Source organism: Falco peregrinus, chromosome 5 (genome assembly GCF_023634155.1).
Source record: "Falco peregrinus isolate bFalPer1 chromosome 5, bFalPer1.pri, whole genome shotgun sequence".
Lineage (NCBI taxonomy): Eukaryota > Metazoa > Chordata > Aves > Falconiformes > Falconidae > Falco > Falco peregrinus.
In genome coordinates this window covers 66,168,681-66,194,343 of record NC_073725.1, presented here as the reverse complement: position 1 = coordinate 66,194,343, position 25,663 = coordinate 66,168,681, and the positions used below count along the sequence as shown (strand labels likewise).

The window sequence follows — 25,663 nt, the reverse complement described above, 5'->3', positions numbered from 1 at the left end:
AGCCAGTTACAGCCCCTCTCCTCCGCATCACCAGATTAATCCAATGGAGAAATGCAGTTGTGCGCTCTTTAGTGGTACCAGCTGACACAACGGGCAGAACACCAGAAACAACAAAACTCCCCCTGCAAAGCTGTGGATATATAAATATTAACACTGGCAGCAAACTCCACGCCTGCAACCGACCTCGAGAACCTGCCTGATGATGCCAACACCTCCGTCCTGACTCCGCGCCACACCAACACAGAGTCATGTGCAAAGTCCTGATTGTATTTGGTTTGGTAAAGTGCAAGACACTGCAGCAACAGAAGGCTTATTGGTGCAACTTTGTACAAGAGATGTATGTTAGCCAAGACCAACGTGCCTTAAAAGCACCTCTAAGACCTTTAAAGGATGCTTTGAGGCCATCAGAGGATGACAGCAGATGGGAACTAGACCTGTCACAGCTCACTCTCCGATACCCACCTCTATCCATCACTGGAAGCACTGGGAATCATACAGGACCCAAACCAGCCTCCTTCTGCCACAATTAAAAAAGAAGCCAACAGCAGCTGCTAGTGTCTTAGACCATTCACGTTGAAATCTACCGTACACCCTTACAGTGCCATACCACACAGCAAAGCGTAAGGCAGATATGTCAAGACCATCCAGTTCATTACAGGGATTGGTATAATGAGGGCACACGGAATAGCCTGTTGTTCTGCAAAGGAACCAGTCCAGCCTCCTTCCCCTACAGCCCATCACAGAGCAGACTGGTGCAAGTTCAGAGATGGCGCTGCTTCAAGAGAGGTACGGGAAGCCCTGGGGTGCGATTCTTCTCAGAGAACCTGCTCAGTGCTTGACGAGGAAATGTCCAATAACCTCCAGGCAGCGTACGGGTTGAGTTCATCCTGGTCTCTGCAGAGTGCCCACACGTACAGCATCCGCAGAACCTTGTCCTGGAAGGAAAATCCTGTCGTTAGAGCTTGCATGATGGTCACAGACCTCCTAGCTCAGAGCTGGTGGGGACACGCTCCACACTTCCTCCACAGACTGCTCATTTGATTTTGCTCTCTGGTTCTAAGCCCAAAAGGTCCCAAATCAGGGTGGCTCCATCAACATCTATTGCATTGTGGTTAGAAACTTACCACAGTCAGGAACAGATAAACTTTTGATTCCCAAAACCAGAATTAGGATTTCCAATCTCTCTGGCTGACATACATTAACTGGTATCACTGCCAAGCTGGATAATATTTGACTTTATTTTTAAATATAAATTCCTGGTTTCAAACTGGTTTGGCTGCCAGGCTGTACTGCTCTCTCTAACCTTCAGTCAAGCCTAGGCTCTTCCCTGCAGCTGCAACTGCCTCTCCCACATCAGCCTGTGAGCCGCATCCCCTCCCCACAGCTGTATCACTTTGAGCAGCTCAAATTAACCAGAAATCAGCATCACCAGGTCTGAGAAGAGACAGAGAGCGAAAAAGCCCAACATTTATCAATGATCATGCCAAGTCCAGCCACAGTGTTAACCACAGACAGACACTAATTCTGCAATCAAGTCTTTGCTGTGCAGACTGCTTCCGCCATATGGGGGCTGAAACACAACTATAAACTTTTCCATCCTTGATGCATGTAATGAGGATGCCAGCAGTTTTATTCATAGTAAGTGAATAAGGATGAAAGCCTTAACTCGGCACATCCTGAGGCCATCACTCACGGTCTTATGAAAACAGCTCCCTGAAGAGTCACTGCAGCTACCTGTGATAAAAGTCTCTGCCTCTCCCAGGAGAGAGGTGGCACTGCCCAGACGACTGGGCTGCCAGGAGCCCCAGCATGGCACAGATCCACTCTGCAAATCAAAGGTTATTTTGATTTTATCATTTAACCATTAACCATGGAGAATATTTCCCTCTGATAAGGAAGTATCACTGAGGGATCAGACTGTGCATTGGCTCAGCTCCCAGATGTGCAGTTAACTACTACATTTTTGATAGAATGTGTGAATCTTTATAGGTTATAATTTAGGTACACAAATGTGAGAGGGGAGACTTTCTGTACCAGACCAGTCGTTAGAAACTAATCCTTTAGAAATATCACATATCATAAAGTCGTTTTTTTTCTTGCTCGGTGTTTCAGAAGACTAACTTGCTTCAGCTCTGCTCAGAATTGTTAAAAGTGAGTGAAAACTTGAGTCATATGGACCTTTGGGATATGTCAGGAGGAATAGCAGAGGGGACAAGACAAAAAATACAACAAAACTTTTGCCTGCTCAAGACAGGCTGTTGATGTACCAGCCACAGGATCTTTCCTGAGAATAAAACACTAAGTATAAGCTCAGGATGAAGTGGGTAACTTAACTGATTTGACATTGCCAGTGGAATGTTAATTTGTATGATTTTCGTGACTCGTGATTTTCAAAGTCCATTTAATAAGATTGTGTATGAAAGGCAATTTCATCATACACTTCAGCATCAAAGCTCTGCTACATCTGGAAAAGTTTATGTTCTTGAACATAATTTCTGAAGGGCTGAACAGCAGATAAGCTTGGGAGTTGCTAGTGATCTTGCAGCATGCAGTACTGAACAAGTAGCACAGCTTTCTTCCTGGAAACGAGACGTGATGAAACATAAAAATTACATGTTTCCCAAGCAGAGAGATTTCTGGTTTTCTGATCTGGTGCTTTTATTAATAGGGTACATCTTAATCCTCAATGTACAGTGTGTGCTGCTGCATATATTCACAGAAAGTGGGACAGCAAACATGTGTGGACTCCCAAAGGCAGATTTCTATCATGGCCATGCATGCCAGGCAAAAATTTGTCCTTTCATCCCACAGTCTGCTACGACAGACAAACAGCATCCTGTCTTGCAGTCCTTCAGGACCTAATTTTAAAAAGATTCCCTCGGCTTCACAGCATTGCTCAATGGGTTGTCTAAGGCCTCATTTTCCCAGATTGATTTTGTGGTGCTCCATGGGGATCCCCTGCATTAACTACCGCAACACCTGGTCCAACCCTGTCACAGGCTGCCTGGTCTCCCCACATCTCACTGGGGGTGAGCCTGCAGCACAGCAGTGGCAACCCGAACAATTGCAACTACGTACAATACTGCAGCAATTACAAGCATATGATTTCTATTTAGAAAGTTTACAATTCAAGGCTCCTTCTCCCTAGAACGTCATTTGTTCAATACTCCGCAGGAGCAGCTCAGCGGTTAACACCAAATCATAGTTACCAGCCAGCCTGCATCTGACATTTGATTAAAGCTGAAGTTTTGTTTCCACTGGAGAATTTTAATGCATCTCCTTGATTTATTGCTGCTCCAGAGAAATCAGACAGCAAACAGACTTTGATATCCTGTTCAATAATTATCACATCAATATCTATCTTCTAGGAATGCAGTAATTTAATGCACGAAATCACTGTATCAGCTTTTCCTCCCCTGCAGTCGATGTGACGGGTTGTAAATCAGTCCAGATGGGCCCCATCATTAAAATTAGTCTCCTTTTTTGTAAACTTACAGCCTGGACTAAAGAGAATGGTTGCAAAAAGCCAATATTTATTAAATGCATGTATTAATTCTAATGGAAATATGCTAGAAACTGCGAGCTCCAGGCATCTCACAATGCCCCCATTATATATCATTAAGCTACTTAAACATTGCACAGATACAATGCAAGCCGGAGCTGTCTGGATAGCGAGCCACTTGGAGAACAAAGGTATTCCAGAAAACGCACGGGCCCCTCGAGCCTGCTGCATCATTAGCTCTGGAAACAGGCATGTTCTGTGGTTTCATCTGACAGGCTCAGTTTAGCACCGCTCACAGCAGAACAGGCGGGCTGGACTTGCAGTGCTAAAAGCTAAACCACAATCCACAGAGATGCCAGAGATCTGCTGCGCAGCAGCCACTCCACAAACCACCCTGGGTCAGAGGTTCCCATCAGAAGCCTGTACCATATACAGCATCTCATCCAACTGGATACGGGAGAGTTTTGTGGAAGTGAAGGCTTGCAGTGCTGTAAGATATTTTGTACCAGTGTAGTGAGGCAGTAGCCAAAAACTTATCTTGGTGATTTTCCCAGTCTCCTGCAAATGACTGAACCTCAGCTCCCACCCTGTTTGCCAAGCATCTTTGTGCTCTGTTCTTACAGTGCTCTTTATGACAGGAATAGGGAGGAAAATAAAGAGTAAGAACAGGATCAGGTGGAAGCTGTGTGATGGAGCTTTACTCTACAGCAGGACAGCTCGATTCTGTCCCAGAGTGTGCCAAAGGAGCAGCACTTGCAGGCAATAACTGCAGGCAGGGAGCATGCTGGCCAGGCACACCAGCAACACAAAGGGAAAGCTCTAGCTACTCTCCTTGCTGTGAATTTAAAATAACCCTTTCTCCATCCCTTCTAGATGGTTGCAGACTCCCCTCATATATGGTAACTCTCAATTAATGAGTAGTAACACTTCAAAAGTCTGACAAGAATAAACAGCCCACACTGAGCTGCACCAAAGATCTCACCCACAAGATGCAGTATTATTCACACCGGTCAATGTCCTACGTGCAGACACCCGCTGCTTTACATGAACCTAGCTGAATCCCTAACAACCGAGATGACAAGCAGGGGACCCGGGGAAACCATACAAAGCTGATGAGCGTTACTTACTGGATCGCCTTCCACCACTTCTCCTTTCTGGTTCTTAATTACCATCACGACCTGAGCCTGAAAAGTGATGATTAGCACTGGCCCCTGCTCCATCATCTTCCCCATAGCCAGCTGCAATGGAAGACAAATCCATTAGAAAACACATGATTTCTGCAGATTAATGTAAAAAAATCAAGCATTTAACAGAACCGCTATGGTTTGACATGGCTAACAATCCCATCTTCTCCCAGAGCTGAATCTAGTTATTTTAATCAGGTTATAGATGCTCTCTTAATACAGATGCTGTAGACGTTATTGCAAAGCATTTTCCCCCAAAACTTTCCCTGTACTTAAAAGCTTTCCCAAAATCGTTCTGAAATGTTTCAGAATTTTTTCCAAATCCAAAAAAAAAAAAAAAAAAAGGGAAACATGAACAAGCTCTGTCCCATTATTTCCAAATTAGAAACCAAAATAAAAGAAACCCTGCTCTTAAAAAAATGACATTTTCTGAAGAAAGTACATCAACTGAAGTTTTTTCTCTTGCTTTTAAATGAATCTTCGACATGAAGTCATACCGAATTAGACAAAAATAACTAAGTAACAGAAAGACATCGAAGGTGATAACCTTTTGTTTGATGGGATTTTTTTCTCCAGTCTAAGGTCACTCCTTATTTATCATTATTTATCATATTATCATGAAATGTATAAAGAACTTATTAATTGAAATGCAAAGAGGAATGAAGAATTAATTTTGTTTCCCAAAGCTGTGCTCCTAAAAAAATACAGCCCTCTTTCTGCTGCTTTTGTGGGAATGCAGTATGCTAGAGTATCTTGCTCTTTAGTAACTCTGGAGTTACTGGCTATGTCACCCAAAAATATAATCACAGTACCTCAAACTGCAGGTAGCGTTATTATCCTCTTGTATATGAGAGGCTGCTTCAAAACCATTGCATTTTATCACATAATAAAGAACGTATCACAAGACAGTTACAAGACCGTGCCGCAGTTCACAAAGGCATATATATATAGATACATATTTATGTTTTACTCTCCCCTGAGGAAAACTCAGCCCTACTGCAACGCTCCTTTGCTTAATCTGAGCGACTGGGCTCCCTGGCTCTGCAGTAACTCACACCAGCCCCGTCCACACTGCGTTCCTGGAACCGGCCTGACTGACTCAGCAATGCACAAACACCTGCCACCCAAGTATCGAAACCCAGATCTCACAGCTCTCTGTCAGACCAGTTTCCAAGACAGACATTTTATATGACACCATTTGGCATTAATAATTTGACAACATGAATTTGCACGTGGGTTTCAAGGAGGAGGAAGAGCATAACACTGACTAGGCTGTCCCCCTTCTAGGTACCATGGCTTCCATACTGGTATTGTTTTGTATTTTAGTACTAGGATGCCAAAAACCCCTCTATGATCAAGACAGTATTTATATCACTCCTCCCACACTCAGTTCAGAAACCCCATTTCACAAGTCACATACTTAAAACTACATTTAGGCAGCCAAATAAATAGTCCTAAGAAATATCAAGGATTCAAAATTCCATTAAATTTACAGGCAGTAGTTGTCTAGTGAAGCAGAGTGCTAAAGCAAGTACCTGGAACATGTGTGCAGGTGCTGATATTTGAAAGACTTGATTTTAATTTTAATGCTGCCAACTTTGCAGCATGTGAACTCCCTTAAATCTTCTAAACGCTGGGGTTTTTTCAAACTCACTGAATTGTTTTTCTGGATGAGATCACTCAACATACTGCCATAAATCTCCACTAGGGAAACATATTTAAAAATTTAAACACAAAACACACCCTTTATCCCCCTTGCTCGCACTACAGACAGCATAACAAGAACTGCACTCATTTATGTTTCATATCAACCCTTTTCCAGCTATAATTTTATTGAGAAATTTCATGCAAAAATACAAGCATCTAAAACTAATAATGAAATGTCTTTCCAGCCATCACTCAGAATCTGTGCATGGCTCTATGCTATTTAGCACCTCTAGAGGAAAAAGTTATCTAGCATACAGTGAAATCAAGCCTCCTAAACACTAACCATACAGAAACACCTTAAGTAGGAGGCTTAGAAAAAAGCAATCATGTTTATTGCTTCCATAGCCTTAATTGTGTTACACCACATTATTAATTGCTGAAGATAATCAGGAGAATTACAGATGCTGCAGAAGTTTTCCTGCTTGTTTGGCACATGCTTGCAGTTAACACTGCGAGTTACCAAAGAGGAAGGAATAGCTTCCTCTGAACCCAGGTGGATGAGAGAAAATGAGAAGCCTATCAAGACCAAAAGGCAAACAGTCCTAGGAAGAGGGCCAGACACGAGCCTTTTGTGTTAGGAGATGCCCTGTAGACAATCTTCAGCTCCTTGCTAAAGGTACATGGTCATTAATCAAGTAATTTCCCACTTTGTAAGGCCAAACAGGTCAAATGAAGTCTCTTGCTGTAAGGCATTTCCTCACCTGTTTTTGGAGCTCTCCTGCACCCACTCCAGTTTTTTAATGATGTGGGCACAAAAAGAGACACCCCTGCACAGGGCAGCTGATAAGAGAAAATTCACCATCAGCAGCCCTCCTTTCAGCAAACCACCAACAGCATCAGATTTTGTTCTCCTGGTTTCCCATGATGGTTGCTGAATTCTTTCTGACTTCTTGTCTTGCAGGGGTGCAACCGCAGGTAAGATACATCTGGCCAGCTAATACACCCCAACACCATCTGGAACAGTTCTCACTTTCTGAACAGCATCCTTTTATCACTGTGCTCCATTTCCACCTCTACCTGAAAGCTTCCAGTCCTCCACTTCCTTACCTTGGACCAGATCACCACTGGGTTTAGACCCCTATTAAATAGCTCAAACTGTGTTCACTGTTCCTGCAGGAATGACCCTGAGGTTGGCTTTATGGTAATTGCCTGAATGGATCCAGCTTATAATTTTATTGAGTACAATACTGCACAGCTGCAGTGTATTGGACAAGTATACCATAATACTTGGTTCCAAGAGAAATGTGTACTGAATGTTGCTGCCTTCAGGTTAGCACCTTTGATGACAAACAGCTGATCTGACTTCAGACTATTTCCACATGTGTTTTAAAGCATTAGTGTACAGCTGCCCTGTTCCCCTCCTCCTCCTGCACACTCCCATTGAGGCAGTGCTGGTTATGGGATATGAACGGGCTGACTGAAGGCAGTAATTGCTTTGATATTCTTTTGCCATCGCAGGAAAGAAAGATCTGAAAGAAAACTTAGAGGCCAGTAAAATGACACTAAAGAATTAATTAAATGAAAGTACTACTGTAGACTTACTGCTAAGTAGAACAGGAACACCTCTGGCTCCTCAATAAAGAGGAACACGGAGAGCATTACGACTGTGCAGACATTTGGCCCAAGTCCCCAGCCACCAACTCTGCTCCTAAGGAGGCAACGGCTCTGCTCACAGCCGTTCCCTCCCCGCTCATCAAGAGCCACCCAGAACAGCAGTTTAGTCTCTCTAACAGCCGCTCCTGCACGGCACAGCCTTGAGTCACAGAAGTACTGTGCATTATCATCCCGAGTAAGCACCAACAGAGCCCGTCACAAAAGCACTGGGTTAGTGCTATTCGCCTTTATTATTAGCCTTTCTCAGTCTATATGTTGGCGATTAAGACCAAGGTGCCCGGACAGAGAGGAGACAAACCACAATGCTGCAACTTAGGCTTGATCACACAGTAGCAAATCTGTCCCATGAGCTCTCCCTTCCAGCAGCGATCTGTTCCTCTGTTAGCAAAAACAGCAAATAGCAGAGTAGCAGAAGGCAAAAAAACCCCAGCAGTCAGAGCGAAGAAGAAAAGGCCTCTTCAGGTCATGAGTTTCTAATTCATCCCCCAAGGTGAAATATAGAAAAGGACACTCACATCAATGTTGTCAATGTCAAGAATCCTGGAGTGGAACTGGAGACCCATGGCTTTGGCTTGCTGGATTGGATGAGCAAGCTGACTGTAAGTCTAAATGAAGCAACAAACTTGCGTTACACATTTGTTCTGTCACAACAAAAAAGGGATTTTCTGCTCAGAGAGAACCACCGAAAAAAAGTCAGTTTTTTGCAAATACAATGCACATGTCTTGCAAGGTATCAAACAGCTGCATCAAACGCTCTGGGATTCACGTAACCAAATTCTCACTAAAAATCCCATCTCCCCTGGCCAGAACAGGAGACCCATCAATCACAACTAAGCATGTACACCAAGTGCACCTGATAGTCAAGGCACTTACGATTCTGATTTGACAGCAGACAAGGAGAAACAGTCTGGGAACTAAGCTACTTTCCTAATACGCAGCCAGACCCTGGAGGCAGACCAGCATTTCCTGGCTCCTTTTAGGCACAGGCACATATGCTTCATTACTTATGCAACGAGAACTGATGTTGGGGACAGTGAATTTCTACTTGCTTTCAGCATTATCGCCCATGTTCTTGGCAGGTATCAAAGAAACAGAAAGTAGTCCCTACCTACCTCCCCACCAAAGATTTCTAACCTTCATCACAAGCGTTTAAATGCAAATATCCTACAGAAGTTACTGGCAAAGTCACTAGAGTGAAGCTGGAGTCACAGATCAGGGATTCTGAGGGCAGTAGGCAGAGACAGCTCTGTGAACCACAAACTACATCTCAGTCAGTGGGCTGGTAGCAACCTGCAGCTCGGTTGGTACACCTGCCAGCATGCTTTTGCCTTCCTGGTTTGTATTCCAACACCTTAGTGACCAGTATCACAAACTTAACACTTGTGGTATGATTCTGTTCAAGAGCCTTTCTCTCCTGAATTCTCATTAATAGGACTCCCATTTCCTCCCTTGCCTTATCTGACAGATGATTCTTGACTTATGAGCTTAATTTATAACTACAGCTGTCTTAGAAGAGTTTGCTTTTTGTCTTCTCAACTGAAGCAAATCTACTGCTTTCCTCTGGAGACCTGAGAGGAATTCTATGGTGTCATTTCAAAGGTTGCTTGAACCAATAAAGAACTTCCTTTACATTCAGACTGCTTTAAATATCTTCCTCTTACATACTGCAATATTGTTACAAAGATGTTAATCACAAAAAATTAAATACAAAAAATTTCCAGCCCTCTGGTGGTGGTGATCAGGAAGGAGAACATTCACTTCCAACAATTATATTCTTCAGAAACAGAACAAATACGGCTCTGCATTGCCCCCAACACAATTATTGTGGAGCAGAGCGAAGACCAGAACAAGCATCCATCTACATTGTCAGGAAAGGAGCTGCTTTCACGAAGTTAAGCAGACAATAATACAATCACTGAATTGCAACCAATTCATATTCAGTGTTTCAAGAAGTGGATCCAATACTGAAAATCCATCCTGGTATAAAAACAAAACCAGTTTTTGTATCGCAAAACAAAATTCATTTTTCGGCAGTGAGGTTATCCAGACTGCAGATCATCTATGCTGCAATTTCAGAAAAACTTCAGCCTGCCAGAATTATTTGCTGGGATATTGCAGTGGAGTTGTGTTTGTATAGTAGCTCCAGGATAACTTGACTCTGTAAGCAGAAAAGCATCACCTTTTTGGGTCAGCTCAAATGTCTCTGCGCCTTCTCACCCCATATCTGGGATGCAGGCTCTGTTAAAGTCCATCCAAATCAAGAAGGGCAGTGCAGAACTGGAGCTAGTTAGACTAGTCTGAGTTTAGCTCTCGATTCACCGTCTCTAAACAGCGCTCTCATATCCAGACTATTCCAGAAGTCCAGCATGTACACTTGACTGCATTAGTGTTTTACAGTATGAACTGCTTACACAGGGAAGCAGCTGGGCAAAGCAGGTAAGCAGCATCACAGATCCAAGAGCTGGACAGCTTGCAAGCAAGAAAGGCACAACACACCTGCTTACAAGGGAGAATCATAATCTTTTCAGACATTTTTAGCAGCTTTACTTACCGCTTCATAGCACCAATCTTTGAGGATATCAAGCTCTCCAGACATCATAGCCTAAAAGAGAAAATCAAATAAAATAGGAACATTTTAAAACACCTCCTGTATCAAAGAGTTGAAATGATCAGTGCTTTCAGCAGCAAACTACTTTAAATCCTACATCTTGCGGAACTCTGAAGAAGGATAGGAGCTTCAAAGAGGAACAGCAATAAGAACTTCTATAAACACACACATACCGAGCCAGATGCACAAAAACCTTTCCATAATTAAGATAAAAACTATCTTAAACCTTCCTGTCCAAAAAGTCAGCAGAATGCACACTACCCAGAAACCCTGGGAGGTGGGATCTAGCAGAAGCAGGAGCACAAATGAGAAGTAGGTCTACTGTGAAAAATTCAGGGCACAGAATGAACAGAAGAATCACAGTGCAACTCATGAAAAGGTTTACTTTTCAAACACTGTGCAATAAACACCTGGAATTCGTAACAAGGCAGTGAGGACGCTGGGAATCTAGCAGATTTCAAAATAAAGTTACTTATATGTGGTGGGGCATTTTTCAATATAATGCCTATAAATCTTCATACTTGACTGCATCTGTAAGCTGGCTGCCTACAGTTTGAAAAAACCTCTCCTGTGAAAAACTGATCCTCCGAGAGTCAGGAGCCCGTTCTTTGCAGCTTGCTTTAGTGATATGGCACCGTTAGGAGAAGCAGATTCGCTGTGACAGGTCTGCTTTATTTCACTGTTGACATTCCAGTTCCAGCCACACATCTGATACACAAGTCAGTCACTACAAAGACAGCAGTGTCAAAACCTAACTACACATCAGTTTGGATGTTTGTATCTGTAAGAATCAAATTAATTTTATTCATCCTATAATGCTACCTCATGACTAAGCATATAATAAATATTTCTACATGTGTATTAGCACGTATGAATTTGAGATATGACTACTCACTGTATCATAGGATGAGAAAATAACAATTTGCTCTTTCTTAGCATCTGTTCATCTCTTCAAGCCTCAGTTTTCCCTCACACAAATCTCTCAAAACAATTTCTGCTGTACTTCAAATGCCCTACTTTCACTCTCTTTTTTTCTGACATACTGCTACAGTGAGAGGAACTATATCCATTTATACTGGAAGTCACATCCTTCATCAGTGCTATCCTCTGAGTGGCTTTTATACTTCAGTCTTTAAAAACATTAAGTTCCACACACTGCCTTGACTAGCGCCAGAAATATTTTCACTGAACCATTTGTCATGACCTGGTTTTCTCCACAAGCAGTCACAGATCATTTAGAATCCAGCAAGTACGTACGCACCAAATTCTTTCCCTTATCAATATTTGATATCACCATTTGCCCAGTACTGTTCATTCACCTATTTCAGTTTGATCTCTCTGATGCTCATATCATTTCTAGGGGAGAAGTTGTTTTCCAGGCCAGTAAAAAAATATTTGCTAGCCTACTAAATTATGAAATATGGTTTTAAACTAAATTGTTATGTGGGACCCAGGTTCCTTTTCCCAAGGTTATGCCATGTTCCGTGCAAAGGTGGACACTCCAGAAGCAAATACTGTCCCACCTTTCAATTTTAGCGTCAGAAAACTAAGAGAAAAACCTTCCACGTTATAGCAAAGGAAAAAATGCATCATACTCTACCCCTATCTTACCTCCAAGACATTGGGGATTATATCATACTCGCATTGCTTTAAAAAACGATCTTTGTCAAAGGATGGATCCACTTTGAGTATCTCTGTCAAAACCTCGGACATTTCTGTCTTCGAGAACAATCCACCTAATAAAACAATTCAGTGAGACCAGTGGCACAACAACTGTCACCAGAAAACAAGAGAAAGGCCTCTGGTTATATACCAGAGGGAAGGAAGAGTCACTTCTGAACAAATGTAGACTTAAAGTTAAGCTTGAAGTTTATCCCATACAAGCACCTGTCATCACACTGCACTTCTGATCCAGTAGCAGGTTGCTACACTGCGTGATACTGGATAATGATCCATGCAAAATATCATAAAGCTCCAGAACCTGTCCCAAATGTTAGTAACACACGGAGGGTGACAGCACTAACAGTCACTAGAACAGAGCTAAAAGGCTACAGATGCTCTTTCGCAGCAATGATGAAACATTACCTATTAAGTCAGTGACTTTGTCTGTGACAGCTCTGGAAGCTCGAATGAACGCGTTATCGCTTTCATCATACTTCATCTTCATTTCAAAGAACCCTGAAAGGAGAAGAAACATGAGCAGCAGTGTCCTTCCACTGCGTTCCTGAATTGGGAAACAACATGCAACAGATTGCAGATCAAACCTACTTCTCCTCTAAACCTCTTTGTTGATTAACAAGTATCAATTTCAAAAGTTACTCTTCTGCTCATCTTCCTGCGTTCCTAACTATCAATAACCATCATTAGGGGAATGATGGTTTCTCTGACTCCAGCTGTCAGAAACTCTGGACCTTCTATGCAGATTTTCAGATAGAAAATAATACTAGACTTGCTTACACCAGGTCTGCTTACACCCCCGATTCAGTCTGCTACAAGGGGTAGCAGGATATGAAACCAACACCAGAAAGTTTACCTTGGGGGTAGGACCCAAGAACAGACCTTAAAACTTGCCAATTTTTAATAAAATAGCAAGACATCAGTGAGGATGTAGTTTTTAAGTTCTACGTACTTCTCAACCTTGGTAAGAAAGCAAGCCAAGCATGCCACAAAACTACAGAAATGATTGATAGGGAAGGAGAGCTCCTGCAAAGCAAAATCTCAAAGGCAGGAAGAAGGATGAGGGGTGAAGGGAAAAAAAAAAAAAAAAGGCAAGCCGTTTTAGCAAGCAGGCACTGTTGCAACAAACTAAGGGCTCAGCCAACCTGTCATCTGTCTCTGGACACCATCAGATGGATCAGAACCACAGAAGGTAGTTGCGGGATAATGGGCCCTGCAGGGAAGCTTCTTCCCACCACGTCAATTAACAATTGGAATCCTGCCCTGAAGCTTATGCTCCTTCCAAAAAAACACAGTGTTCTTGGTACAGTACAGGTGGTACATAAAGAGAGAGCGCACATTGTAGAGGCTGGTGCAGCCACAGCTGCAGTGTTGCTTGAATTGCAAAACCAGAGTCTTGGAAAGATGTGTAAAATGTAGAGAACACACAGAGCTGGAACAGATGGTGCAGGACTGGAGGATGCAACATGTGGGGAGTCTTAGGAGCTATGAGCATCTCTCCTTGGAAAGGCTAACAAATGGGATGTAAAAACCCATTCTTGGATACCGCCCAAAGAGCTCTGCTTTAAAAGAAGTTGGGAAGAAACACAATCCAAAGTTAATTATATGTTGCACTTTTACACAATCTTTTTGTTCCTTTACAAGTCATTTACCCTGCAGTACCCTGGCAGTGATTACTTTGATTTGTTGAAGGATTCTGTCCTCAGGCTTCTTTCTGCCTTTCTGAAACATCAGGTATCTGGATAACTATCAGAAGCAATGGCCCACTGCAGTACAGATATTCAGTATTTTCAGGTTTTGCAATAAAAACAGAAAGGAGGCAAAGTCACACACATTCCAGAGTTCTAAGCAGATGACAACAGAAACCATCTCACTGAAGACAAGATTTTTCCTTGTCATAAGCTCAAGGTCAGGAAGAAGAGATCTGCCTGCCTTCTCCCTGGTGACATGCACGCATGCATGCCCTGGCCTCTTCCCAGTGCCAGACTAGATCTGACTAGAAAAAAAATAAGTAGAAAAATAGAGCAGAGTTCAGTTCTCTTTAAGCAACAGCGAAAGCAGGTTTTGGTACCTACAGGGAGCAGGGACTGATCAAAAACAATGCCTGCCTGGGGGAGGGGTCCGAACACAGATGGAGCAGCTTGGAAAAGCTGCAATGTTGTCAACTACGCCTACCTCCCATTCACACCACCTCACAGCAACAGCTACAACAAAAAGCTGGCTATGATTTGCATTATGTTGAGACTAGTTGCACAGATGGCATTAGATCCAACACAGCAAGAATCAGAACAGGGAAAATAACGTGCTACTCCTTTGTCTTTGGAACACTTACTATTGAAGACCACATTGTTGTCCTTGAAATCTTTCCACTGCTGATACCATTTTGAGTCTTTATGCAGCACCACACCCATGGCTTCCCTAGAAAGCACAGAAGACAGGGGTACTTGTGAACAAGTGACTTACAACCAAGTGAGCAGAAAAAGGAGATCCTGACGGGTATCACGGCAGCGTGAGCTATCACTGAGGCTGATACACCATATAAATGATACACAACTTAGCAGAGAAAGGCAGCAGGGAAAGCAAATGAGCTCAGACTCAGTCCTGCCAAACGTAATTCAATCACAAGATGTTAGAGCTGAGAAAACATAACACACACACACACAAGTCAAAATTTCACATCAGAACATTATGTCCCCACTTTATAATTTTAAGCGCCCAGTTTCACTATCGGAAGATTCAGTATCATTAACTTACACTGGAAATTTGCTCTCAGACCTACCTGAGGTCACACCTCGCCCCACAGCCTCACTTCAGCGCTTGGATTTTAACCATCCCTGACCTGCAGTTAAGTTTTTCAGTTTTTATCCAATTATACACAGAAATATTCACCCTAATACATCCAATACGTACTCATTGGCTTCAAATATTCGCTCCTCTTTAATCCTCTCGCCTGAGAATTCTGTTCTTTTTCGTAGTCGTTCCGGACGTTTGTAAGGACCAGTCTGCCCTAGAACACTTTCATCTATCTCCTTCTTAACGGTTTCTACTCCCTGAAAGGAAAATATCCCTATTAGGTTGATTTACTGTTCCCCCCACTTTCCCAGAAAGTGAAAATCATTTCTGTCGAAGAAAAAAGACAAGGGACCATAGGTTATTCTCCTCTTCCTTGCTCAGCAAATGCTTCCTCACTGATATCTGCTGACAAACCAGTACCAAGGCCTTCTCCTTAAGGAATTAACAGTCTAGGACAGCAAATGGATGGCTGTATTGAATCAACCTGAAGAAAAAAACCCAATATAGTAGAAGCTACGGACACAGTCAAACCCTACAGCTGATAAAGGGCAACAGAGTTTAAATTGGAATAAATCAAGTCAGAGGAAGGCAGGCGTATCAGCGCCCAACAGCAGCCAGCAGCTTTTGACAGAATGACAAACCCCAGGTAAAAGGAAAAATGGCTCCTGTATCCAAAAGTAGGGGAAAAGAAAAGCTTCAGGACACCAACTGCAAAACCACCTGAAAGGTCAACAAAATCCAAGTTCTAGGCCCAAGCTTAAACAAACAGAAGTATTTCTTTCCCCAAAACAAAAGACAGCCTCACTTTTTATAGAATTCTACACGTCTTCTAGCTGAGAAAATAGCTTTGAAGCAAACTGGGTTTTGCTAGAGGTGAGATGTGGAAAAAAAAACCAACCCAGTAGTGAAGCTTATACTAAAGGAGAGAGAGGATATATTCTCCTCTTGGGTGAGGCTACATCACGAAAAAGGACTTGAAATTTCTGGACCAATATACATCTCATCAGTGAACATCATCCCAACCGCTGTTGGGAACTTTTGTCATACGCTTCAACAGGGGTTGGAATTAAAAGGCAATTTCAGTGTTTCTCCTTCATCTGGGTTGCTCTGCTTTTATTACTGAACTTTTGAGCCATACTTTCTCTAATGACTGTACCTACAAATGATGCACAGTAAGTACAGATCTTCCCTGTTACAACTAGACACATGCAGGCAGAAAGGGATTATTATTTTTTTTTTATACACGCTCTATACAGCTTCTCCCAATTTGCATTTTTATTTAGAACATGTCAGTTATGTAGCCCAAAGCATCATGTGGCTTTACGGGGGCCGTTATTTTTCAACTTTATTTTACACAGGAATTTTCTGGAGAACACATCAAGTGTCTAACGCAGCTTTGCCAGCATAAGCCATCCTCTCCTACTCAAAATCAGTGTGACTCCTTCCTGAAGAAAGTTAGAACAGTGCTCAGGGCCTAGACAGGATGGATGCCAGAGATGTGACACAAAGCACAAAGCAGAATTTAAGTAACTTTAAACATCAAGGATAAGCAAATAAAAAGCTCTAAAGCCCACACAGTTCCTACGGACTATAAAAGACTATCTGAGGGACCCGGCAGAGAACAGAACAAGACACAAGCCCCCGTGGGTATCATCCAGCTGTAGATTACAAAAATACAATATCTCCTAAATACTGAAGCAATAGAGAGCTCAAGATGAGATTACTACTACAATTTCAAAGATAACATATTTAGTTTTCTGAGGCAGTAGACCGAATATTCTAAATGCTATATATGTTCTAGAAAGTACAGCAAAGCTACTAGAACTGTTCACAACCTATAAAAGGTCTGTGAATCAGTTAAATATGACAACAAATCAAAAGGTTTATCCATTTACAGGGAAAAAAATTTTTAAGCCTCAAAAAAATTTACTTTAAGGTCCTATAAAATAATTGCCTGCTTCTAAGACCTGGCACAGCCTGCTTCATGGAAGGAACAAACAGTTCTTAGATTAGGAGGCTACTGAAGTAAGGTACCAGGCATCATTACAGAAAAAGGAACAACAACAAAAAAAAGTGTAAAATGTGAACCTGCAGCTATGGCTAGAGTGACCTTTAGCACGATGATGTCTTCTTAGAAACACAGAAAGAGGGGAACTGCCATGACTGGTGCAGGTGATGCTCCGCCCAGCTGGTACCTCCTCTTACGAGGGCTAAAGCCAAGGCTTCAGAGGAGGCATGAGAAACCTGTCAAGGGGAACGCTTCTTTTTAGGCTAAAGCCAGCTGACTGGGTGACATCAAAATATGTAAGTGCTTATATATTTTCTAGAAGAGGAGTGCTTTAAGTAAGCCAGTTTGTTCTCAAGTAGCGCTCGTACCCACCTGCAGAAGACATTTGCTACCCTACTCCACAAGCACAGCAACCAATTTTTCCAGTAACACATTTTAGCAGAAGCTCAGCTACTCGAGACTTACACTTTTCTAGGGTTGTTAAGCGAATGCTAGACCTGCAAAATACATCTCCTGAACTTATCAACTTATTCTAATGGCTCACAACGTCTTGCTGTAACAGTCTTGCATTTCATTTTACAGTCAGCACAAGCTCACGCAACTCCCATGTTAATGAGCTGTGTCCACAGCACCATGTCCTACAGAGGCACAGGACTTATGTACCTGAGAAATAGCTTTGAAGGCTGCTGTCTTGCCTAATTTCTCCCCTCCTTTTGTCACTGACTCCGCAGACTGCTTTGCTGTTTTTGCTGCTTCTTCCACACCTTCCTTTATCTTCCGGCCAATATCACTCTTGCTTACTTCATCCAAACTCTGCAACAAAACAAAACAGGAAATAAAAGGTCATTTCAGGTGCAACGGGTGAAAACTTATTTTGATTAACTCCTCTTTGTGAATGCTAAAGACTTCCTAATGCACTCTCAAGACTAACCAAACCCAAGGTGAACACATGTCACAAGGGAGTCTTACCGGGACACCATGGTTTGGCACTGCAGCATTATCCAACACCTCCGTGCAGAACAACAAATGTGGCTACTCATGGGACCATATGCATTTGTAACAGCTGCTGCCCATAGATTTAAAAAAAATACGTTATTTTTCTTGACATCAAAGAGAAGGACCAATGATGCCAGAATTAAAATACCCTAGCCCTTTGCTTTGAAACAACCGGGTACTTCTTGCTCCCTAAGAGAAGGTATAGAAGTGGCTGAGATAGCTCTCTGCTATGCAGCTATTCCTGCAAAATTAGGAAACACTTTTCTCAATCCAACATCTTCATATACCTCACTTTGGCTGTGTTGACAGAGCCAGGATTGTGTATGCAAAGATTAAATGGACTCTGCCGGTAGCTAGTCACCCTTTCATTCTGCAGCAGCACACATCAGCTCCTCGAGGATCTCAGAAATCTCACTGGCAGCAGGCAACCAATCCTGGGTGGGCCACAAGCCACAGCCTCAGAGGAAGAGAAATGGCAGGATACAAGTACCAAATGGTTTTGCCTGGTTTTCAACAGGATTTGGCCAATGAAGATGCTTACAGCACCCTCAGCAGTACTGAAAAGATAACGGTTACATCCAGCTCATAACCGTACATGCAGTTAAGCTACACCAGAGCACACCTAGACAGAACAAGAGTGACGGAGCACAGCACAGAGTGGGGACTGAGTCCACACAAACTTCATTGCAGAGTTTAAGTCCAGTGCTTGGCTGGCTGTCTCTCAGCAGGGATCCTGCATCTGACTGCACGTGTTGGGAACAATCACGCAAGCTTTGATCTTAAACCACCACTGAGACCAGCTCCGTTCACCCTGCTCTGAGGCAGCCTAGCTATAAGCATGAAGGCCACGCACTTCAACTGACAGATAAGGAGCAGCCTCCTGAAGTACCTCTCAGCTGTAATTTACTGCAGAAAATCTTGTACTGCCTTTAAAAGAAAGAACAGTAAGTTTTCAGTCACTGCTGATTTAATTACTCTGATCAGTAAGAGGGAAAAACAAGACTGAGGTGCCTGGGAGTAACTGTCAGGGCAGCAGACACTGCAGCAACAGCCCTTCTCCAACTCTTCTAGCTCAGTGCCACCTCCTGGGTACTGACAGGTCTACAGCGGCAGGAAGGCTAGTGACAAACCCAGCAGCAGGTCTCAGAGACAGCTGACAAGCAAGGACTTTTGCCACAAAGGCTCGAGCAGGACAGGCAGTGGGATCTGCTCCCTCCTCCTCCTCGTGACAGCCGCCTGGGAGACAGCAGCAGAGCCTGAAACGCAGGAATCGCTGGGTTACCCGGCCCTGTCCTGTCAGTCACCCCGTCTCCTCCGGAAGCGATGGGGAGCAATGCTGAATGGATGTGAACTCCTTGACCACAATGGTGCCCATGCCGAGAAGGGGGCAGAAAAGAGGGAATAAGAAATAAAAGCTCCTGCATCCCACTGAGGAATGCCCAAATAGCCCCGTCTTGTACCCGCTGAATTCAGATACTGGAACACTGCAGGATCAGCTTCTACAGGGGCCACATCCACCTGATTTATTCCATATTTAAAAAGCCATCAGGAAGACTCATCAGAAATTTACTCCAGAGATTAAAGTCAAAGCCCACGAAACACTCAAATACACCTGCTGCCTGGATGAACCTGGACAAGAAATTAAGTAAATGAGCACAGGCTGCAGTGCTTAGTCCCAACCTAAAAAATAACTTGAATTCGACTGCTTAAAAGCAGATCTACACAGACATCTTTAAAGTCTGAGCCTAGAACAGAGGACACTTATACCTGTTAGGTACGAACAATGCCTGCTCCTCCAGGCGTTTGGTTCTTCCCAAGACACACAGAGCCACGGAACCACTTACGGCACGCTAACTTAAGAGAAGAGCACTTCAACTACACCACCAGCACTTCCACTTACAACACCTGGAGCCTCTGATGTGGTAAATCGTTCCCACCATGCAGTGAGAAGCCAAAAGCCCTATCACATTAGTAGCAAAAAGCATCAGTGTGAAGAGCATCACACCTCCTAAACAACTTTCCAGGGTGATCTTCCAGCGTTGCTCTATCTGCCCTCCAGTGGCAGAACCACCTTGAGGCTTTTTTCACTGCCAGACAATGCAGAACCATCAGGACCGTCTCCAGTCTCCAAATCTGAGCGGAATCACTGGACAATGCCTGTCCTCTCACCATACACTGTATAAGAAATCTATCCCACACTATTGCTGTAATTTTGTTAATGACTCTGGCCTTAAAGATTCAGAATAGTGATCACTTTTGGAAGAGCAACCACCTTTCACCAAGAAAAAAGAAAGGGTGATAATTCAAGCGCACACAAAACACATAACCTCGGAGCAGAACTGCCCTAGGGAAAGGTTCTTCCATAGCTGCGTGTTACCTCTTTAACTGTACCAGTTATTTCTTCAAGTTTCTTTTTAATCACTTCTGAGGTCTTCACCGTTTCAGATTCAATGGTTTTCTGTGGAAAAAAACCCACACTGTATGTAACTGCAAGGACAGAATATACTCAAAAACAGTTTAGCATGTAACACACCCCTTTAACGCTATAACTGAGGGCAAGAAGAGCTACATCTTAGGGAGCACACTACTTGAGTAACCAGCATCACCATTTCAATTTTGCAAGTGATGTTCTTTATAGTTCTTCAAGAAATGCAGAAGTAGTATTTAAATACTGCCAACATTAAATTTAATGTCTCATTATTTTATCTGCTTGTTATTTGGGAAATCCAGTGAAGGGTCTGCTGGAAAATTTTCTACTAAAAGAACAAAAAAACCCAACCAAAATGTTCCAAAACATCCATTTACCAGTCAGTATTTCCAGCCAAGCAGAACTTCTCATAAAAACAGGCATGCTGAACTAAACAGCTCATTTGCAGAAAGATTCAGATTTACATTCAGAACAGTAATAGCTCAGTGACTGGGCAATGAAAACACCAAAGGAATTCATGAAGAAAAGACTTACGTATTTCCTCCTTGCTTCGCGAAGCGCATCAGATTCTTCTAGCTTTTTAGCTTCATCTCGGAATTTTTTAATACTTTCTTTCATCTCCTTGTTTTTTGCTAATTCCTGTTTGATGTTCTCCACAAAACCTGATATAAAACCCTTTCTTCCTCCAGAAGAGTAGCATCTAGACTAAAGAAAATCATTACACGTTGTAGAATCCAAAGCAACATTAAATTAAACAAATACCAAACCCAGCAGGTAGTTTACTTAAGTTACCTAGTTTTACTTAAGCCAAGCGCTGGGTCACTTCTAACGTTAAATGTCATAGAAAGCATACAGCTACCTTGGAAAAGAAGTAGCTTACCCTCCAAACACCCAGAAAAACAACACATTTCTAATGTGAAGTGCATCTACATAGCCATTAAAAAGATGCTTCTCCAGAGGAAGCTTAACTCCAGAGATTAGTTCAGGCTTAAACAATTTCGTAGATGAAGTTACCAGAGCACCACTCCTGAACTCTGTCACTTGGACTCAGCTACTACAAAATTCCTTGAGTTCATCAGATAGATCTTAAAAAGTAGAAACCTTCAGCCTAGAACCGGTGCTTTTCAAAAACCTATCCACACTTAGTAGATTAGTACTCTAAAAGGAAACCACTTCAGGCCCGAAATAAAAAAAAACAGCCATTAACCAACCTGATAGATCTCTACAACAGGCCTGCTCATTCTATATACTGTACCCCTGTGGATGGCAGGACCTGGGTATCTTCTGGATATAAGCCATATGCCACTGATGAGACATTTCTGAAATTAAAACATAAGATCAGGTTAGCACACAATACAAGATGACAGCTGTCTGAAAGAGCCAAGGAAGGAAGGAAATAATACTGCAAATAGACAATATTCACTGATCTTCCAGGAACACATCCTAAGTGCTGCCAAGAAACACTGGAGGCTGGTTTGATAAAAGCCATCCAAAAAAATCTTGGTTTGTGTTTAAGCAGCACTACATCCACTTACAAGTTTTCCTAAAACCACAGTTGCAGTGCTGCCTGAAGTCAGAGACAAACACCTTTTACCCCAGACAAGATACACTAGATCACAGAATGATCACTGAGAAATTCTGCTGCACTTTGCTGAGATTGCAAGCAAATTCTTGTATCATGTGGCTAATCCTTCAGTCCACCATCCTACACTGCAAACAGGCTATGCAGAGCTCCTAGGTTCTTGTCTTTACAGCCGTAAAACAGCCCTTCAGCACTGAGCTCGCTCTTCTTCCCCACAGGGAAAATCTATTCAGCCTATCCTTGGCCTCCAGTCAGGCAAAAGCCACACCTTTTACCTCAAATCAACCTCCCATTCCTGATGGGCCTGTGTTACCAGATTGTGCAACCCAAGCTCTTTCTCTTTTACCATCTCTCAAACGGCTCACCCTAAAAAAAATAAAAAAACTACAAAATAAAACAGGGGACATATCAAGTGGTCTTTGCCATTAAAAGACTTTGGAAAATTATTTGTAACCTGCAAGTACTTAATTCTGTGTCTAACATTAAGACATCCACCTCTTTATCAGGCTTCTAGATGTTGAAAAGGTTTTGTAAAGAGCCACACTGTCTGGTCTTGTGGCTTCAGGTGACAGCACTGCCAAACACCACAAGCTAAATTAAGACTTTACACCCGAGAAGTAACGGTGTAACTGCCCCACAAATCCTGCTGGCCCAATGACACGCGTTACATTAACTCACCAGTTTCTACATTTCTATTAAGTCACATCCTTTAAATTTAGCTCCCTCTTATTTATCACCTCTGTAGTTATAGCGAAGTTGGATTGCTGGATCTTAAAGTGTCAAGTTGGTATCAAAGAAGGAAACGCTCTCCACCGCCTCTCTCTGAACCTTGCTGCCCAAGTCATCACTGAGGCCAGGCTTCATAGCAAGCAAGAATAAGCTAGATATTATAGGCATACCTGAAAGACCTGCAGTAGCTGTAAGAACAGCACTAAAACTTGGGGCAGACTGCCTGCTGCATGCAACTGATGGCAGGTCTTGATGGAAAAGCACATTTCTTCCATGCTACTGAGCAGAAATGCTTAATCTCATGTTTAACTATGGGCACGAAAGACAATCAACCACCTCGAAAGCACGTCTGAAAATGCCTTTCCAGCCGCTGCATCCTGCTCACATGTGCATTCGCCTGCTCAACACAGGGGAAAACCCATGTTTAAATCTAAACCTTGCGTGAGGCCACGGGTGGAGCAGCTCAGCATCACCAACAGCTCCGTGAAGACCCTCTGGAAGCCCCAGGAGCGACCTGGGCCACGGAGGCCCGCGCCGGCAGCAGCAGCAGGGCCACCGCAGCGGGGAGAGCAACAGCGCCCGGTGCCACCGGCCCCCCGCCACGGGCACAGCAGGTCCTGAGCACGCAGGGCCCCGCACCACAGCGGACCCGGCGCTCCCGCGGCTCCGAGGCAGAGAGGAGAAGGGAGGAGGCGGCCGGCGGCGAGGCCCACTCCCCGGGCGGCAGCGGCCCTGCCCATGCCGGCGCTCGGCCCCGGCGCCCCTCCTCTGGCACCCCTGCCGCGGGTCGGGCCTCACGGGGCGCCGGGCGCTGCCCGCCGCCGGCTCCCGCCGCAGGCCCGCCGCGTATCTACGGCCCAGCGGAGCTCGGCCCGGCCGTCGGCGGAGACAGCGGCTGCCCCCTGCCCCCGCCGCCGTCCCCCCCAGCTCACCCGGCAGCCGCCGGCCCCCGCCGCCGCCATCTTCCCAGCCTGTGCGCGGCGCGTGGCTGTGGCGTCACTTCCTGGCGCCGCCCAGCGCCACGTGGCCAGGGCGGGAGCGGGGCGGCAGTGGGGAGCAGAGCCGGTACTGCCTAAAACTCCCGGATCCTTAAACTCTGACGTAGCGCTTGACCCTCGGTGCACCCCCTGGTCCCGCTGACCCCGCAGGCCGCCAGGAACGGGGGTTTCTGACAGGGGGAGGCACCCCGAACACCCCCCGCGCTGTCGGCCCTCACGGCCTCCAGCCTCGCCGGGGCGAGCCGTCCCCGTCACTACTGAAAACCACAGCCCGGAGGGCAAGGTGCTCAGAGGTGCTTCCTCAGAGCGTGCGCAGGAACAAACGAACCAGGCAATGGGCGCAGGAACAAACGAGCCAGGTGCAGACACAGCCAGCCACCCCTGCGGGCAGGGAAGGTGCGGCAAGTTTCAGCATGCGACCTTTGCGACTGCCCGCAGCACGCTGGCTGTGTTTGCTGGCAGCTGGACTCGCCCAGCTCTGCAATAAAAGTCTCGTCTCAGGGTGTGAGATCACCATGTCGCACACCGGGACCGCGGTCACATTTTGGAGACAACACCAAGGCGTCAGGCAGCTTGCCCGACCGAGCCGGCACGGCCCGCTGCAAGGGCACACCAACAGCCGAAACTGGCGGCTTTATTGTGAAGCAGTGCAGTAGGGTTTGGGGTTTTTCTCCTCCAAAGCACAAAACACCAAGAGAAGTACCTGCTCCTGCTATTTCCCAGCACAGCAGCCCCCCCTCGCAAGGGGTCTTGCAACCAGCCTCGCTGCCGCCTCCTCACTACGTTCTCCGCGGTCACAAGGCTGGTTTGAGCTTCCTGCGCTGCTCTGCTTCAGCATACCCTCCACCAGCACAACTGTGCTAAAGGGAACCTCACTCATGTACTGATACCAAAAAAAATAAACACTGTAAAATACAACTGAGTTTAATTCAGCAGTTTCATTGTAACTGTAATTCACGGGTAACACAGAGGTAAGAGGGAAGAGAAGGGGCTGTTGGAACACACAGGAACCTCTTCGGCGAGATTTTCTCTATTGAGAAAGCAAAGATGAAACTAAAACTCAACAGTTTGAAGTTTGTGGAAGGCGTTCTTGAGAGCACCTTGTCTCGAAGTTTATGAGGAGAAGGTTGGAACAGAGAAAGTATTAAGAGACCAAGAACATATTGTAACATTTTTTTCCTTATGTATAGCTCTAAAATTTTTAAGAACAGCTCACTCAAGCTGTTTTTCCACATGAAGGATTTCTGCCACCATGCTGGCTCGTGCAGCACTGTTCAGTTGCATCATAAAGCAGAGTACTGACACCATGAGGTGACCTTTCACCAGAAGACAGGTCAGATGAGCTTTAGTTTAACAATTAAAGAGTTGATGATGCTTCAAACATTTTTCTGATGGGGTAGTTTGGATGACAGCTTTGTGCAACAAAGCCTGTTGGGGAATTTTTAGAGCAGCACTCCTCACTTGCTCAGCATCACTGAGATGATATTGATGGGTCTCCACGAGACACATAGAGGCAATCGATACCACTGCCTCTGAGCCAGCAGAGTCCTGCTGCTGGAATCAAGCCCACAATGAAAATGTAAGAACAATTTGATTTTGGAGGCCATGCAGCTCTCAAACCAAGGTAAGGGCAAGGAATCATCTTTGGCATAAAGTTTCAGCTCTCCTGCCACAAGGATTCCCACTTAAAAATAATCACTTTCATTTTGTGTTATTGAAACTATTTGTTGCAGGAGAAGGTGAAATATGCCACCTTCTGCCTCTCACCTGCAGCAGCTGTTTGCCACCACACCTTGCCCTTGACTGGAACCGATACACCTGCACGCATGGCCCCCAC

At 44.2% G+C, this 25,663-nt stretch overlaps 1 protein-coding gene across 1 annotated transcript; it reads right to left on the bottom strand.

The window, feature by feature from the left end:
* Positions 1-246: 246 nt before the first annotated feature.
* On the bottom strand, positions 247-23,909 carry TIMM44 (translocase of inner mitochondrial membrane 44). The gene is made up of 13 exons (XM_005241703.4): positions 23,761-23,909; positions 21,729-21,836; positions 21,052-21,222; positions 20,467-20,547; positions 17,757-17,906; positions 15,203-15,342; positions 14,625-14,710; positions 12,701-12,793; positions 12,227-12,351; positions 10,559-10,609; positions 8,523-8,612; positions 4,630-4,740; positions 247-935 (listed from the first exon to the last, which is right to left on the bottom strand). The coding sequence occupies exons 1-13, from the start codon at positions 23,788-23,790 to the stop codon at positions 816-818; spliced, it is 1,356 nt and encodes a 451-aa protein (XP_005241760.1). The 5' UTR covers positions 23,791-23,909; the 3' UTR covers positions 247-815.
* Between the last annotated feature and the right edge of the window lie 1,754 nt (positions 23,910-25,663).

What these genes read in the sequence shown, in the direction of transcription:
- TIMM44 (XM_005241703.4), bottom strand. Translation starts at nt 23,790, where the DNA reads ATGGCGGCGGCGGGGGCCGGCGGCTGCCGG. An exon ending in CAAAGTCACTGACTTAATAG is followed by an intron (nt 12,352 to 12,700) that starts GTAATGTTTCAT and finishes TTGTTTTATTAG; the next exon opens with GTGGATTGTTCTCGAAGACA. An exon ending in AAGTGGTGGAAGGCGATCCA is followed by an intron (nt 936 to 4,629) that starts GTAAGTAACGCT and finishes TTTTCCTTCCAG; the next exon opens with GACAAGGTTCTGCGGATGCT.